The sequence below is a fragment of the Diachasmimorpha longicaudata genome, chromosome 5, assembly GCF_034640455.1.
Source record: "Diachasmimorpha longicaudata isolate KC_UGA_2023 chromosome 5, iyDiaLong2, whole genome shotgun sequence".
NCBI classification, from domain to species: domain Eukaryota; kingdom Metazoa; phylum Arthropoda; class Insecta; order Hymenoptera; family Braconidae; genus Diachasmimorpha; species Diachasmimorpha longicaudata.
In genome coordinates this window covers 2,551,201-2,565,604 of record NC_087229.1, presented here as the reverse complement: position 1 = coordinate 2,565,604, position 14,404 = coordinate 2,551,201, and the positions used below count along the sequence as shown (strand labels likewise).

Below are 14,404 nucleotides of genomic sequence, written 5' to 3'. Positions count from 1 at the left end.
TTCCAGACAACTCTTTTGTTCTAAAATCATACCAATTTACCCCGAACATGAAAAACAATTATTCAGATTGTTGCAACGAGGTGTTAGATTGTTATTCAACCGCCATCAGGAGTACAAATGTTCCCACACAAAGTGCAAAACCACAAGGAAAAATTCAACCACATTAGACAGAATATAAAACAACTGACTGACAAACAGTTAGAAATTTACACCAAAAGATTAACTAAAATTGCACATTCCCTCAACTTGATATCTCCGCTTCCTGAGATAATTTATCCCTCTCATTAGACATATTTTTCTGAGACGCAGGTGGACAAATTATCCCAATCCTTTTCGTCAAGGTCCCTACAAATGACTCTACGTTTATATAATAACGTCGGCGGTTACAAGAGATAGTTGAAAAAAAGGTAATAAATGAAAATAAATAAATGTAAAAAAATGATATAGTGGGAGGGGTGGGGAGGGGATGAGGATGAAGCGCGATACTAAAGAGGAGAAGTGGAAATGCCTACTGGTGGATGTTGCGAGGGATACAGAAGGTTGGCTTGCCGGTGTAAATGCAATCAAGAAGGCCTCAATTAGGCCGTCACGCCGTGCATCTCTCATCTTCTGGTATAGTAGTACTTTCATCTTGCCCCATTCCCTTTCCCTGAATTGATACCCCCGTGTGTGGAATAAAAAAAAAAATCTTATCAATTGTTATTCATCTCTTATCACCAAGCTGTTCATAATCAAAAGTACTTGTTATTCATTTGATCAATCTCACTGATTTTCATAGTCGGTGAGGAGATACCGCGCATGTTTTAATCATGCTGAGCCGGTTCTGATGATCTTTATGGACACGATTAGCGAGGTTTAATGTTAAATAATATACATAAAGGGGTAGGATGGGTGTAGACGTTTGGTAAAGCGTAAAATTTACCGGGACGTCGACGATCATCCACCGATGGGACGCGCTTATTAGGTGGCTAGAAGCGGGCGTAAAACGTCCTCGTAATGACGGGTTTTACTAACTAACCGAAGAACGCAAAGATGCCGCAGGCCTTGTGCTCCCTGTATTGTAGCCATCTCTTTCTTCGGCCTTTAGTTACATTTTGATGTTGTCTCAGTTTTACTGATTTGTTTACACCGTAGTAATTTGGTAATATTGGGTATGGGTTTGACCGCCAGAATTTCGGGGGATTGATGAATAAATGATAAGTAAGTTAGATCCCTTGGAAGCAGCTAAACTAGGAGAAAAATCTAAATTAAAACTCAGATATCTCTCTACATTAAAAAACTATTTTTTGAATGGTAATTTGTATTAAGTTTGTCCACGTAATATGAACAATACTTCACTTTCCGGAGATCCTCTTGACCTCGATGATAATTCAAGGCTTTGTCTTTGATAATATGTGACTCGGAGACAATTTATTTCGTCGCGGTAGGAATTTTTTTGCATCTCGGTCATCGTGAGAAAAGAAAGATTGCTCTGCAAAGTGCGGGTTTTAATGAAGGATTTAATATCCTTAAAAAAATCATTTTTTATTGTGAGGAACAATAGTAGAAAACTGAAGTGTTACCAGGAATGGGATGTTATCTATAATCCGGTAATTATTACTTGAGTCAATTAGAACAATAGGGAAATCAAAAATTATAAATAAAACTCCATTTTACATTCGAAAATCCTCGTTTCTTTATTGGCAATTATATGTTTCATTTGTCGCAAAGAAAGAAAAAAAATGGTAATGGGAGACTGATAATGATATTAACAAGCTAATTAGAATGTTGGATTGGTAAGGGCACAAAATTTTGTTTTTTATTCTTAGTCTAAGTAATTGAGATAGGGAATTTTTTTCCCCTTTCTTTCGAACCGTCGATCCTCCAATCTCCATCACTTGGATTGGTATGTATTGTTTATTGCGTATAGCAATGGAGAAGCACAGGAATGTTCATAAAAATAAGAAGGTTGTGATTGAACCAGTGAAAAGAGGCCCTGAATGTTCTGTATTTACAACTTTAAGCTACTTCTCAATTACTTCTTCTCTTCATCACTTATGTAAAATTTCAATAACAATATAATATGTTTAATACAATAAGTATAAATATTTGTAACGTATCTATTAGTTACATATATCCTACGGAAACATATATTCAATATAAGAAATATTTCTTTGCAAAGATCGACATTAATATCAATACACGATTTCAACATTTAACCGGATGTTACAAATATCATTAAACTTTCAATCCTCAACACTTGAATTTCATTCATTGGCCCATATACAGCTATACCGTAACGCAACGTTAGACAATTATTAAATGATAAACTATCATTAATAGTTGCCTGAATGTTCGGGTCATGGTGATAGTTAAGTTATGAAAATTAAGGATTGAGAATGTATAACGAATAAACCAATAAATATCCGGATTGAATAGATATTTCTGAAATTTCTAAAACCGCAATTATTGGTTCATTAAGGCTTGAGTGGATTGCGTTTGCAGCGGGGGATTTTGCAACCGCCACTTGAAAGCGACGACATTTCCAGGAATCGATGGTTAAATTTTTTATGATCATTATCATTCATTAGTTGACCTGTCAAAGTGGCGATCTTGCAATACATTGATACAGCATATATCGATGTAAACTCTCTGAACAAAAATCATTTGAAAAACAGAAGCAAATTGAAATTCAAGCTCGTTTCATATAAAAAAATGACAAGTGGATTCTATTCTCTACCAAGGGATTTTCACTCAGAAGATAATGCATGAAGAATGAGGGGTTAATTCATCATTTTTCTTTGAGGACAATTTAAATCAGAATAGAAGAGAGTAGAACACTTCTCGTTTTTTGTGCATATGTAAAAAAAATCATTCATCTACCTAGATTAACAAAATGAATTTCAAAGAACCAGTCTTTAATAGATCCTCGGAGCTTGATCATCTTGCAAAGATCATTAAAAAAAACAAGAGCAGTAAATTAAGATTCAAGCTCAGTCGTAACAAAAAATGACAGGTAGGTTTTCATTTAGGGGACAATATATATCGAATTCAGGATTTATAATTCTTCTCTAAGGATAATATATCCTGTTTCGGTGCAATTTCCCTTAAACTGGTTCATTTTATTCCCTAGATATAGAATCAAGCTTATACTTTCCGTTTTTTGTCGATGTGCAAAAAAAAAATCATTCATCTATTCAGATTAATAAATGAATTCCAAAGAACCTGTCTTTGGTAGATCATCGGAACTTAACCAATTGCCCCTGATCATCTTGCAGAGTTAATTTGAAAAAGAAGAGCAGCAAATTGAGTTTCAAGCTCGTCTGTCACAAAAAACGACAAGACTAATCAAGCCCTCATTGAAGGCTTTTTCATCTAGGGTATAAAATAATTCTACAGTACGGTCAATTCATCATATTTCTCGGAGGATGATCTATCCTCCTTCGATGTTAATAAAGCATAAACAGGTTCATTTTATCCCCCACATAGAGGAGAGTTGAACACTTCTCGTTTTTTGTGTGCATGTTAAAAATTCATTCGTCATGCTAGCTTAGGAAATGAATTCCAAAGAGCCTGTCTTTGGTAAATCATCGGGGCTTGATCAATTATGCTTGATCATCAATTTCACATTATTGAATGTTAAACATAATGACAGTTATACGATTCTTCAGCTTATGAGATCACCATTTTTTCGAAGCATTTCAAGATGAAGTTCGTATTCACGTGCCTTTAGTCTCAGGGAGGCAATGCTGTTGGTACGTCTATCGATATCTGGTAATGTTGTTATACTGCCTGTTGGTGAGCCAGCTGGTGAACTCGTATTTGTCGACGATGCGGGAGGTAGTGGATGTCCAACAACAGGCGATGGAGGCGCTGCTGTAGGCGGTGGAACTGGTGCCGATAGCGATGATTGAGGTGGTGGTGGTGGCTGAGGTGGTGGTGAGTTCCTGACAATTTTCGGCCTTTGTGCTGCTGATATATTAGCTAGTAGTGTTTGAAATGACGCAGCTGAGCTGTAGGGGAGTGGCATTCCTGGTGGCAGGAGAGGAGGTGGTGCTCGATGATAGGGGTGATTGGGATATCCACCCGTTAAAATTGGACCGTGACCCAGTGGTGGATATCGGAAGGCCTCGAAGGGCTTACGCAGGGCAAACGATCCCAAGTGACCAAATGGATTGGGCAACGTTGGTGCCACCACTGCCGACGGCGGTGGACCACCTCCACCCAAGTATGGGTTGTATGGATGGCCCTGAGGACCGACCTTCTCCTGCTTCCGCCATTTGGCCCGACGATTTTGAAACCACACCTGAAGCAGACCATAAAAATAATGTTAAAAAAATCGAAAATAGGGCTTCCGTTGTGTGTAGATTTGGAGAAGTATTAGTATGGTGAACTTACATTAAGTATGATGTGTTTTAGGGTCAGGATTGTGAAGGGGATATTCTTGAAGCAGGATAAGGACGGCTGGTGGATGTGTATTGATATTCTTCAAGTTATAAATGTATCACAGATCCTCCGCAAAAGGCACAATTTTATTCACCTCGGAAAGGAAGTTGAAGCGGAACAATTGATGATGCCGTTTTCATCAGTTCCTCGAAGTGATCTGAGAGGGCCTCTAATCAGTTCAACGGAAGTTACTATTACACCCGACTCATTCCGTGAAGTATCTCCTTTTATTTCTTCTCCCCATTCCCTTTCATATTTTTTTTTCACCTCTCAAACCTCTCTCTTTCATCTTCTCCATCCTCCAGTTGGAGAGTAAAAATAAATACTTTCTTTTTTTCCTACTTTTAATTAAGAAATATCTCCACTAATTCAGTAAAACCGAGAATGCTGGGGGAGGTGAAGGGAAAAGAAGATAGAAGATGAAGAGGAATCGAGTTATAAAATATAAGGTGAGGACTCGTGCCGGTTGTTGGGTTGAACACACCGGTACGAAAAAGCAAACAAATACGAAAAACTCTCAGAACTATCGTTTCTTCTTTTGTTCTTAATATAAAGAAATGGGCGAGGATAGACAGTTGGAGGGAGGAGGGTGGGGAAGGGAAGGATATTTCGTCTCTTGAGGGCTTAAACTCGACGCGTGCGGGCTATCGTGACAGAACGCAATGAATCCAGAGTTTATTCGTCAACAACAATTCAACTTATCCAATCATCCACGGTACGGGAGCGATCGTGACCGAGAGCGCACCTGCGGAATTTCGCTGTGGCCTTCCTGACTCTACTTCCTAGAAACAGTTCAAACCCATCTCTCCCCAGCTACATTTTATTGTCCTTTATAATAACAATTCAACTAAAAGAGATTAAGTTGAAGTTGTAAAATTTCATCCAATGTTTTTTCATAAGATGAAAAAGGAACAATAAATACTTGATGCATTCTAATACATATATATATATATATATATATATATATATATATATATGTATATATATTTTTTTACGATAGTTTCATTTACTTGAATATGTTAAATTGTTTAGAAGTTGTTTCCAATGTTAAAGAGATGCCGACTACCGGTGAATAGTACACCACGAGACGTTCTAATGTAAAAGGACAGTACAGCACGAGTCACGCACGTAAGAATAGAATGACGATGCTCTTCTGTTTAGTATTTGTACAAGAGCGATGATCAGATATGATTTTGTAATGGCTGGTTAAAAGTTGAATTGAACAAGGCGAGCATGCAATATTATTAGAGAAAGGAAAATTGAAGATTGGGAAGTTGGTAACGAGAGGAATGAGGAGAATGACGAGGGGAGGAGGAGGGAAGGGGCTGAGGGGGCGGTGCCCCCCCATGGCGAAGACGATTGCCCCCCTGCGGGAAGCTAAACATCCAACGGGGTTAAAACAAAATGCACCGACGCACACACCACGAAATCCACTCGTTTCACCTTAATTGCGGCACATTAATTATAATGGCCGCTAGCATTCAGGATGTATTATCAATACGATTTGTACGGCCAGATTGAACGCAGATATAACGATCGTTAATCTGTCGAATTCATTTTCATTTTTATTTTGCCCTTTCGTTTTAAAATGTATGGATTAAGAATAGTCACAAATAATGAGTTAATAATGAGCTGATGATCTATGGGAGAACGTAAATTAGATGAAATTAAATGGCGTATTTTTAGAATCAATGTTTCACCGATAGATGGCCACGGTCTCTCGTAACTGATACCCAGGTATGAGGGTGTAGACTTGAAAAATTATGTTTAATATTAGAAGAAGAAAAGGGAGGGGTAATTTGGAAAATTGGTGTTCCATCGTTGGATGGCGAGCACTTCTGCCAATCAATACACGAGCGTGAAGACCGAAAGTGAGAAAAGCCGAGAATTGTACACAGCCGAGACTCAATCATTTTATTTGCTGAATAAAGTGTAATTTGTACTATCAGAGACACTTTATCTTGCGGAACACAGGAACTCGCACCTGGGGTTCTCGACACGCAGGCCAACCGTGCGGTTCACGCTTAACACCCTTTTCTCAAAACTCTATTATTCCCTCTACGGTTCGTTTGTTCCTGCAGCCTTCAATCCTCTCAATCACAAAATTTCCTCTTTTTTATGATGACCTCGGCTCGCCTCTTGGGTGTATGAAAGACAATAAAATAAATAATAAGAAAAAGAGGTAAAAAATCCCAGGTAGGAAATGCCAATGTCCACGAAACGGGCCAGGTCTGGCACGAGACTGGCTTGCCAGATCTGGGCCACCAAGCTTGGCCCGAGGCATGGCCAGACCGGCAAAGAGCATGGCTTGCCAGGCTTGGGTCACTAAGCTTGGCCCGTGGTATGGCCAGACTGGCAAAGAGCACGGTTTGCCGGGCTTGGGCAACCACGCTTGACCCGAGGTATGGCCAGACTGGTAAAGAGCATGGCTTGCCAGGCTTGGGTCACCAAGCTTGCCCCGAGACATGGCCAGGCAGACAAGGGGCATGGTTTGCCAGGCTTGGGTCCCATATGGAACAGCATTCCAAAAATTGAATTCTCATGGGGAATGTTCCTTCACTAAATTTTTCGTCCTTTGATTCTCCTTCTTCCGAAGGTACCATTATTTCTTCTGAACATACTATTTCAGGGGAAAATATGCGTGGATATCACCGTATACCACACATTCTATGACAACAGCCCGTAAGATGGCGTGTTGAGTAGTCTGATTGTGGCAGTAGACATGAGTGTCGTGTGCGGCAATTTATTATTTTAATATTACTCTTTTACTATTGTAATATGTCTCAGAGTTCATATTCACGGGTTAAAAAATACAGACATTTTCATCAACTGAAGAAAAAAGAATCTGTAAACGTAGAAGGCGCTAAAGAAAAAACTCCGGATTACAGTGAACGCAATAATGCCGATGAGGAAGAGGTTAGTTTGCCAACAGCCAATGAAATAACTATCCGTAGTGGATCTATTGTGGATCAAATTAGTGGAGATGTCGATGTTCGACATCTCGATGATAATGCTAGTGCTTGTGGTGATAGTTGGTCGGGTGGTGATGGTGATTGTGGCTCGTATAAGCATCTTAATGATTGCATCAGTGAATCCAATAGCAGCGTTGGAGACAGGGATGAACCAATTCTTGGGGGCTCAGGTTGTGATGGTGATTCAGATGACATTGACAATGATTTCAACAAAGTATTCACTGACAGCATTGGAGACAAGAATACACAAACCATAGCGGAATAAATTATCCATAATATTGCTATTATAATGACTGTTTTCATGCTTGAATTGAAGCACGATAATTTATCAATTCTAAACTACTAATTTAAAAAATAACATTGGTGCGTTATTTTGTTGGATATTTTGTTAATACAATCTTCGAATTCTGAAGACTGACTGCTAATATTATTAGATTGTAAGAGAGAGTTTATTAAGACTTAATATGGTATGTCGTATTAAATTTCGGATTCAAATGATCTACGTAGATTATTTATTTTAAAAGCGGATGAAAATAATCCACAAAAGATTTTTCTACAATTTATACCTGCAATCATTTTTTTGAGTTTTCATATTCTGTTCGCGGAAAAATCTCATAGTTGTGATTATCTTTCATGAAAATTGGAGATACAAACACTGCATATCTTTAACTGTTCAACCAAAATCGGATGAAAACATGTACTATGTCGATAGGAGGAAAAAAGTTTTTGATTGGCTGAGTTTTTTTGTCAATAGATTTAATAAATTTAAATATAAGTTTTGTCACATAATAAAACTGTTTTCTGTATAATGTTGAAGGTAATAAATACATGTCTGCTTATCAGATATACCGTTCATATATTTATTGGTGATTCTGAACCCAATACAGGCAACGGTTGGAGCCTGGCCACAGCTCTGGTCGTAAATCTGGGCCAATTTCGGGCCGAATGGTCAGCCCAGAATGCGGCCAAAGTTCGGCAATAGGTCTGGGCCAATTTCGGGCCGAATGGTAAGCCCAGAGTGCGGCCAAAGTTCGGCAACAGGCCTGGGCCAATTTCGGGCCGAATGGTAAGCCCAGAGTGCGGCCAAAGTACGGCGACCGAAGTCTGGCCAAAGTTCGGTCCCAGGCCTGGCCCCGTGTTATCATCCCAGGGTCTAGCCAAGTTCGGCGCGAGTTTGGCTGGAGCCCGGGTGCCGAGCTACGGCAGCTCGGCGGCCGTGCTTGTACCAAGGTTGGCCCATTCGTTTTTTCCTACCTGGGATGTATGATCGAGGGATACCTCGGGAAAAGTTGGTCTTGAGTACACAATTTTTCGAAATAAAATCAAGGGCCCGGGGCTCACGCGATGCGTTGTGTTTCCCGGAACCCCTGTTCGAACGATCATTGAGTCGCGGAAAGGTATATATAACACGAAAAAGGGACCCCCAGTTGCCGACAAACGCTCGGGACTCCTGGACTTTTGGGGTCCAAAGAAGAGAGGAGAGAGACCACCTTGGCCGGGAGTCGTGTTTTTCTCCCGCTCACACAAGATTTTTGATGGGTTTGAGGAATGCGAGGGAGGACTAAAACTTCTACGAAGTCAAACTTCACTTTTTCACCTTGTTACTGCAAAAACAAGTGAATTTTTTATAATAATTTTCAATCAACTATTCTGTTACGTGACCAACAGCTGGCATTCGCTACAATTCGCATTACCCAGCATTGAAGTGTAATTAATTATTACCATCGCAATTAAGAATTAAGTTTTTCTCACTGACTGGTTTAATCGTAGCGGCGCACGCGCACGCGCACTGACAATTCAATTTTCTTTAATTTCCAGCCATGACTATCGCGAATTACCGCTGTAAATACATGCGAACTGTAATGCACATGATATACCAATACAGGGAAAATGCTACCGTTTGTGTATGGTCAATGGTCACCGGTTTTGATGCTACCTTGGGTACGTTCCTCTTCGCCATCAAGTTTCTACGAAATGATTAACTACAGGCCTCGATGCGTGTCATTCTTTTCACTCAGTGGTTCTCACTTTCTATAAAAGTTCAACTACTCACGTTTATTCATTACGAGCGATGACGGCCGGTAGCTGGCATCGATCAGGGATAACATAATCATTGTTTATTAGTTCAATTCGTTTCAACTCGATCGATCTGTAATTTTGAAAAATCTCCCTAGAATCGGTCTGATCATCAATGATCTCTATCACGGAAATTGGGAAAATACTGTTCGATTATCTGAGATTGACAAAAAACTTTCAAATTTCGAAAAATACTGACAATTTAGAAATTTAATTTGCAAAGAATTCCTGCAAAGCCAGTAATCTGCAAAAATATATTTTCCTTTCTTTCTCTTAATCCAAGTATTTGCCTCATTGAATTTGAAGATATGTCGGTCACGATGCCAGAATGTTTAACGTCACGCGATAATTTCGCAAGTACTCTCAAAATAACACGGAAAAATGCAGTCTTAACCGACGAATGATGGCAGTGGTGGGGAAAAGGAGATCACAGTTAGCATGGAAGTGGTATTATCAAAGAAAGTGAACTAATGGAGTAAAAGGGGAGGGTAAATATAAAATCTCTTGTGTATTAAAGTCGTGTATGTACTGAGAATAAATTAAACTAATTGAGCAAATTAGCCGGCTGTTCACGCAACATGTATTCACGTTGAATAATCTACCATCAGAGTTTTCAACGTACAATAATAAACATCGAGGGGTTATTCGTCACTTGATATGCATGACGAATTAAATATCTTGTATTATTTCATGTTCATTATTAATTAATGTATTTACTCACCTGGATACGAGCCTCGGTAAGACCAATCTTCATGGCAAGTTCCTCCCTGAAACAATAATCACTTGTTAATTAATCTGTTCAATTGCTTGGAAATAAAATCAATAATAAAAAAAATTGATTAATTCAATGATTTCCCTCGGTTATGCTCAATGATCTCGAGGAAAATTCCAACTCAAGGATATGCCGCGCAATCTACATAGTTTCCAGGTAAAACTGTGTTCAATAATTAATAAAAAGAAAAAAAAAACAAGTCCATTCACTTGAATGAGATGTAGAAAAATAAAAGTGGGAGGGCAATCAATATGAAGGCTCGCATTTAAAGAAGCACGATTCAATTATCCTCTGGGAGCCCCATTTGTCCGACAAACGTAATATTCCTTCACGCCCGAATGGATTCGGAAAAGCGGCGAGTGAATAAATGACAGGGGACCCATGGGTCCGTGGCAGAAATTGCGAGTTACAGGAGAGTTTTGCGCACTTTACGATGTTTCAAGGGTGTTTTTGTTTCATTTTACCTCGTCCCGGACGGGTTTTAATTCAAATGTAGGGAAAGAGGAAATTAACGATAAAACACAAGATTACACATGAGAAATAGAGGGGAATAAATATTTTCACTTTGATCTCCTTTCTTGGTAAACTTTGCTCGGAACAATTACTTACATGATTGCCATTTCCCAACTGATATTATCTATCGAATATGACCATTTTTGAAGTTGTGGAAAAAATGATGTTTTATTATAATTTGAAATGACTCATTGTGAACTATATTTTTTTAAGTGCTTTATACACTCGCTGGCTTAATAAGATCACGAATTTTCGCGGTTAGGCGGCCACTCCTAATTATCCCTCCATTCACCGCAAGATAAGGCGTAAGCTACTGGTTTGTAACCTCGATTCTCGCACTTACTTGGGGTCTTACTCGTATTTTTTTTTTTCTTTTCGTATTTTTTCCCATTTTTCCAACACAAACAGTTGTGCGCATGTCCTTCGTGCGCTCAAACGATTCCTTTCGAATATATCTTCCTCTGAAATTATTTTAATTTCCAAGTGTGCACACATAGACGTCTCCTTTTGAAGGTGCGCGAAAACCGATGGAAAATGAAATAAGTAATGTGAGCGGGAGAAAATGTTTATTGCTGGTCGAATGGGAGTGAGAGAGACAGAGTGAAAGGAATCGCGTGGCCAACATCATCACCGTGATACCTCTTGGAGGTTAGGCGCGCGGGTAATTCGTGTAATTATAGGACAATTACATTATCTAATTAACCTGTGAGGTCAGGAGAGGTACACTTCAACGCGTTGGGGGCCTCCTGTGATTGTCTCCCTGGGGCAATGGCGCAATCTTAATTATCATTGTTTGACACCGTCCGCAAAGCGCACGGGAATTCAACGCCTGTTCGAGTTCCAGGAATAACGGAGTGTAACGAGAACTTTACAAGCCAATTTTCCTTGGGATTTATCTTTTTTTTTTACAGGGTTGTCAGTGATTTATTAAATTTGTCTTGTTCTTTTGTCTTGTTTTCATTAGAAATTCTTCCCTCTAATTATAAAATGTCCGCTTGTGAGGTGTGAGCCACATCACTTTCGAATTAAGGTAGTTTCACGTCATTAGAACACTGGTTTTAGCCATTGGAGTCGGGGCAGTACGGAATGATTGATATTGGATAAATCATTACTGGAGGATAACACCGAATTGCCCAGGTAGGAAAAAACGAATGGGCCAACCTTGGTACAAGCACGGCCGCCGAGCTGCCGTAGCTCGGCACCCGGGCTCCAGCCAAACTCGCGCCGAACTTGGCTAGACCCTGGGATGATAACACGGGGCCAGGCCTGGGACCGAACTTTGGCCAGACTTCGGTCGCCGTACTTTGGCCGCACTCTGGGCTTACCATTCGGCCCGAAATTGGCCCAGGCCTGTTGCCGAACTTTGGCCGCACTCTGGGCTTACCATTCGGCCCGAAATTGGCCCAGACCTATTGCCGAACTTTGGCCGCATTCTGGGCTGACCATTCGGCCCGAAATTGGCCCAGATTTACGACCAGAGCTGTGGCCAGGCTCCAACCGTTGCCTGTATTGGGTTCAGAATCACCAATAAATATATGAACGGTATATCTGATAAGCAGACATGTATTTATTACCTTCAACATTATACAGAAAACAGTTTTATTATGTGACAAAACTTATATTTAAATTTATTAAATCTATTGACAAAAAAACTCAGCCAATCAAAAACTTTTTTCCTCCTATCGACATAGTACATGTTTTCATCCGATTTTGGTTGAACAGTTAAAGATATGCAGTGTTTGTATCTCCAATTTTCATGAAAGATAATCACAACTATGAGATTTTTCCGCGAACAGAATATGAAAACTCAAAAAAATGATTGCAGGTATAAATTGTAGAAAAATCTTTTGTGGATTATTTTCATCCGCTTTTAAAATAAATAATCTACGTAGATCATTTGAATCCGAAATTTAATACGACATACCATATTAAGTCTTAATAAACTCTCTCTTACAATCTAATAATATTAGCAGTCAGTCTTCAGAATTCGAAGATTGTATTAACAAAATATCCAACAAAATAACGCACCAATGTTATTTTTTAAATTAGTAGTTTAGAATTGATAAATTATCGTGCTTCAATTCAAGCATGAAAACAGTCATTATAATAGCAATATTATGGATAATTTATTCCGCTATGGTTTGTGTATTCTTGTCTCCAATGCTGTCAGTGAATACTTTGTTGAAATCATTGTCAATGTCATCTGAATCACCATCACAACCTGAGCCCCCAAGAATTGGTTCATCCCTGTCTCCAACGCTGCTATTGGATTCACTGATGCAATCATTAAGATGCTTATACGAGCCACAATCACCATCACCACCCGACCAACTATCACCACAAGCACTAGCATTATCATCGAGATGTCGAACATCGACATCTCCACTAATTTGATCCACAATAGATCCACTACGGATAGTTATTTCATTGGCTGTTGGCAAACTAACCTCTTCCTCATCGGCATTATTGCGTTCACTGTAATCCGGAGTTTTTTCTTTAGCGCCTTCTACGTTTACAGATTCTTTTTTCTTCAGTTGATGAAAATGTCTGTATTTTTTAACCCGTGAATATGAACTCTGAGACATATTACAATAGTAAAAGAGTAATATTAAAATAATAAATTGCCGCACACGACACTCATGTCTACTGCCACAATCAGACTACTCAACACGCCATCTTACGGGCTGTTGTCATAGAATGTGTGGTATACGGTGATATCCACGCATATTTTCCCCTGAAATAGTATGTTCAGAAGAAATAATGGTACCTTCGGAAGAAGGAGAATCAAAGGACGAAAAATTTAGTGAAGGAACATTCCCCATGAGAATTCAATTTTTGGAATGCTGTTCCATATGGGACCCAAGCCTGGCAAACCATGCCCCTTGTCTGCCTGGCCATGTCTCGGGGCAAGCTTGGTGACCCAAGCCTGGCAAGCCATGCTCTTTACCAGTCTGGCCATACCTCGGGTCAAGCGTGGTTGCCCAAGCCCGGCAAACCGTGCTCTTTGCCAGTCTGGCCATACCACGGGCCAAGCTTAGTGACCCAAGCCTGGCAAGCCATGCTCTTTGCCGGTCTGGCCATGCCTCGGGCCAAGCTTGGTGGCCCAGATCTGGCAAGCCAGTCTCGTGCCAGACCTGGCCCGTTTCGTGGACATTGGCATTTCCTACCTGGGTGATGAGACTTCGGTCGGTAAATAGAAAAAAATAATTCTTCAGAAAATGTTGACTTTGGACTTTGAGTAAAATGACTTTTTGACGACATTTTTTTATCACTCAAATTTCATGACAAATTCCTAAAAATTATAAATGAATTCTCGAAAATATCTGGTATTATTGTGGTAATTACTGGCGGCGTCAATGGAAATTAAAGAAAACGTAATTGAAAATTGTTGGACAAGTCCCAGAATTTGAAATCCCTCAAAATCAGTGGCAATCACCACTATGATTTACCCTCAGCTCGAGTGAATTCCTAATAAACAATAAGCAATAGTTGACAGTTCCCAAAATGTATTTTTTTATCCACCTGGCGCCATGATTTTAGTCGCGAGTCCCTCAATGCACCTCATCATGTGAGACACGCTTCAATATTAAAGAAGATGAAAGGGCCACGTTCACGAAATGGACGAGCAGTAGCTGAAATCTCAAAG

The 14,404-nt window shown here is 39.6% G+C and overlaps 1 protein-coding gene across 2 annotated transcripts in view; it reads right to left on the bottom strand.

Moving 5' to 3' along the window:
* Positions 1-1,650: 1,650 nt before the first annotated feature.
* Positions 1,651-14,404, bottom strand: part of LOC135162829 (homeobox protein aristaless-like) — a 58,512-nt gene continuing 45,758 nt past the window's right edge. For both annotated transcript variants that reach the window (XM_064121718.1, XM_064121717.1), the window contains 2 exons: positions 10,195-10,240; positions 1,651-4,285 (listed from right to left, as the gene is read on the bottom strand). In XM_064121718.1, coding sequence (XP_063977788.1) covers positions 3,647-4,285; positions 10,195-10,240 — 685 coding nt within the window. In that variant the 3' untranslated portion in view covers positions 1,651-3,646. The remainder of the gene's footprint in view (positions 4,286-10,194; positions 10,241-14,404) is intronic.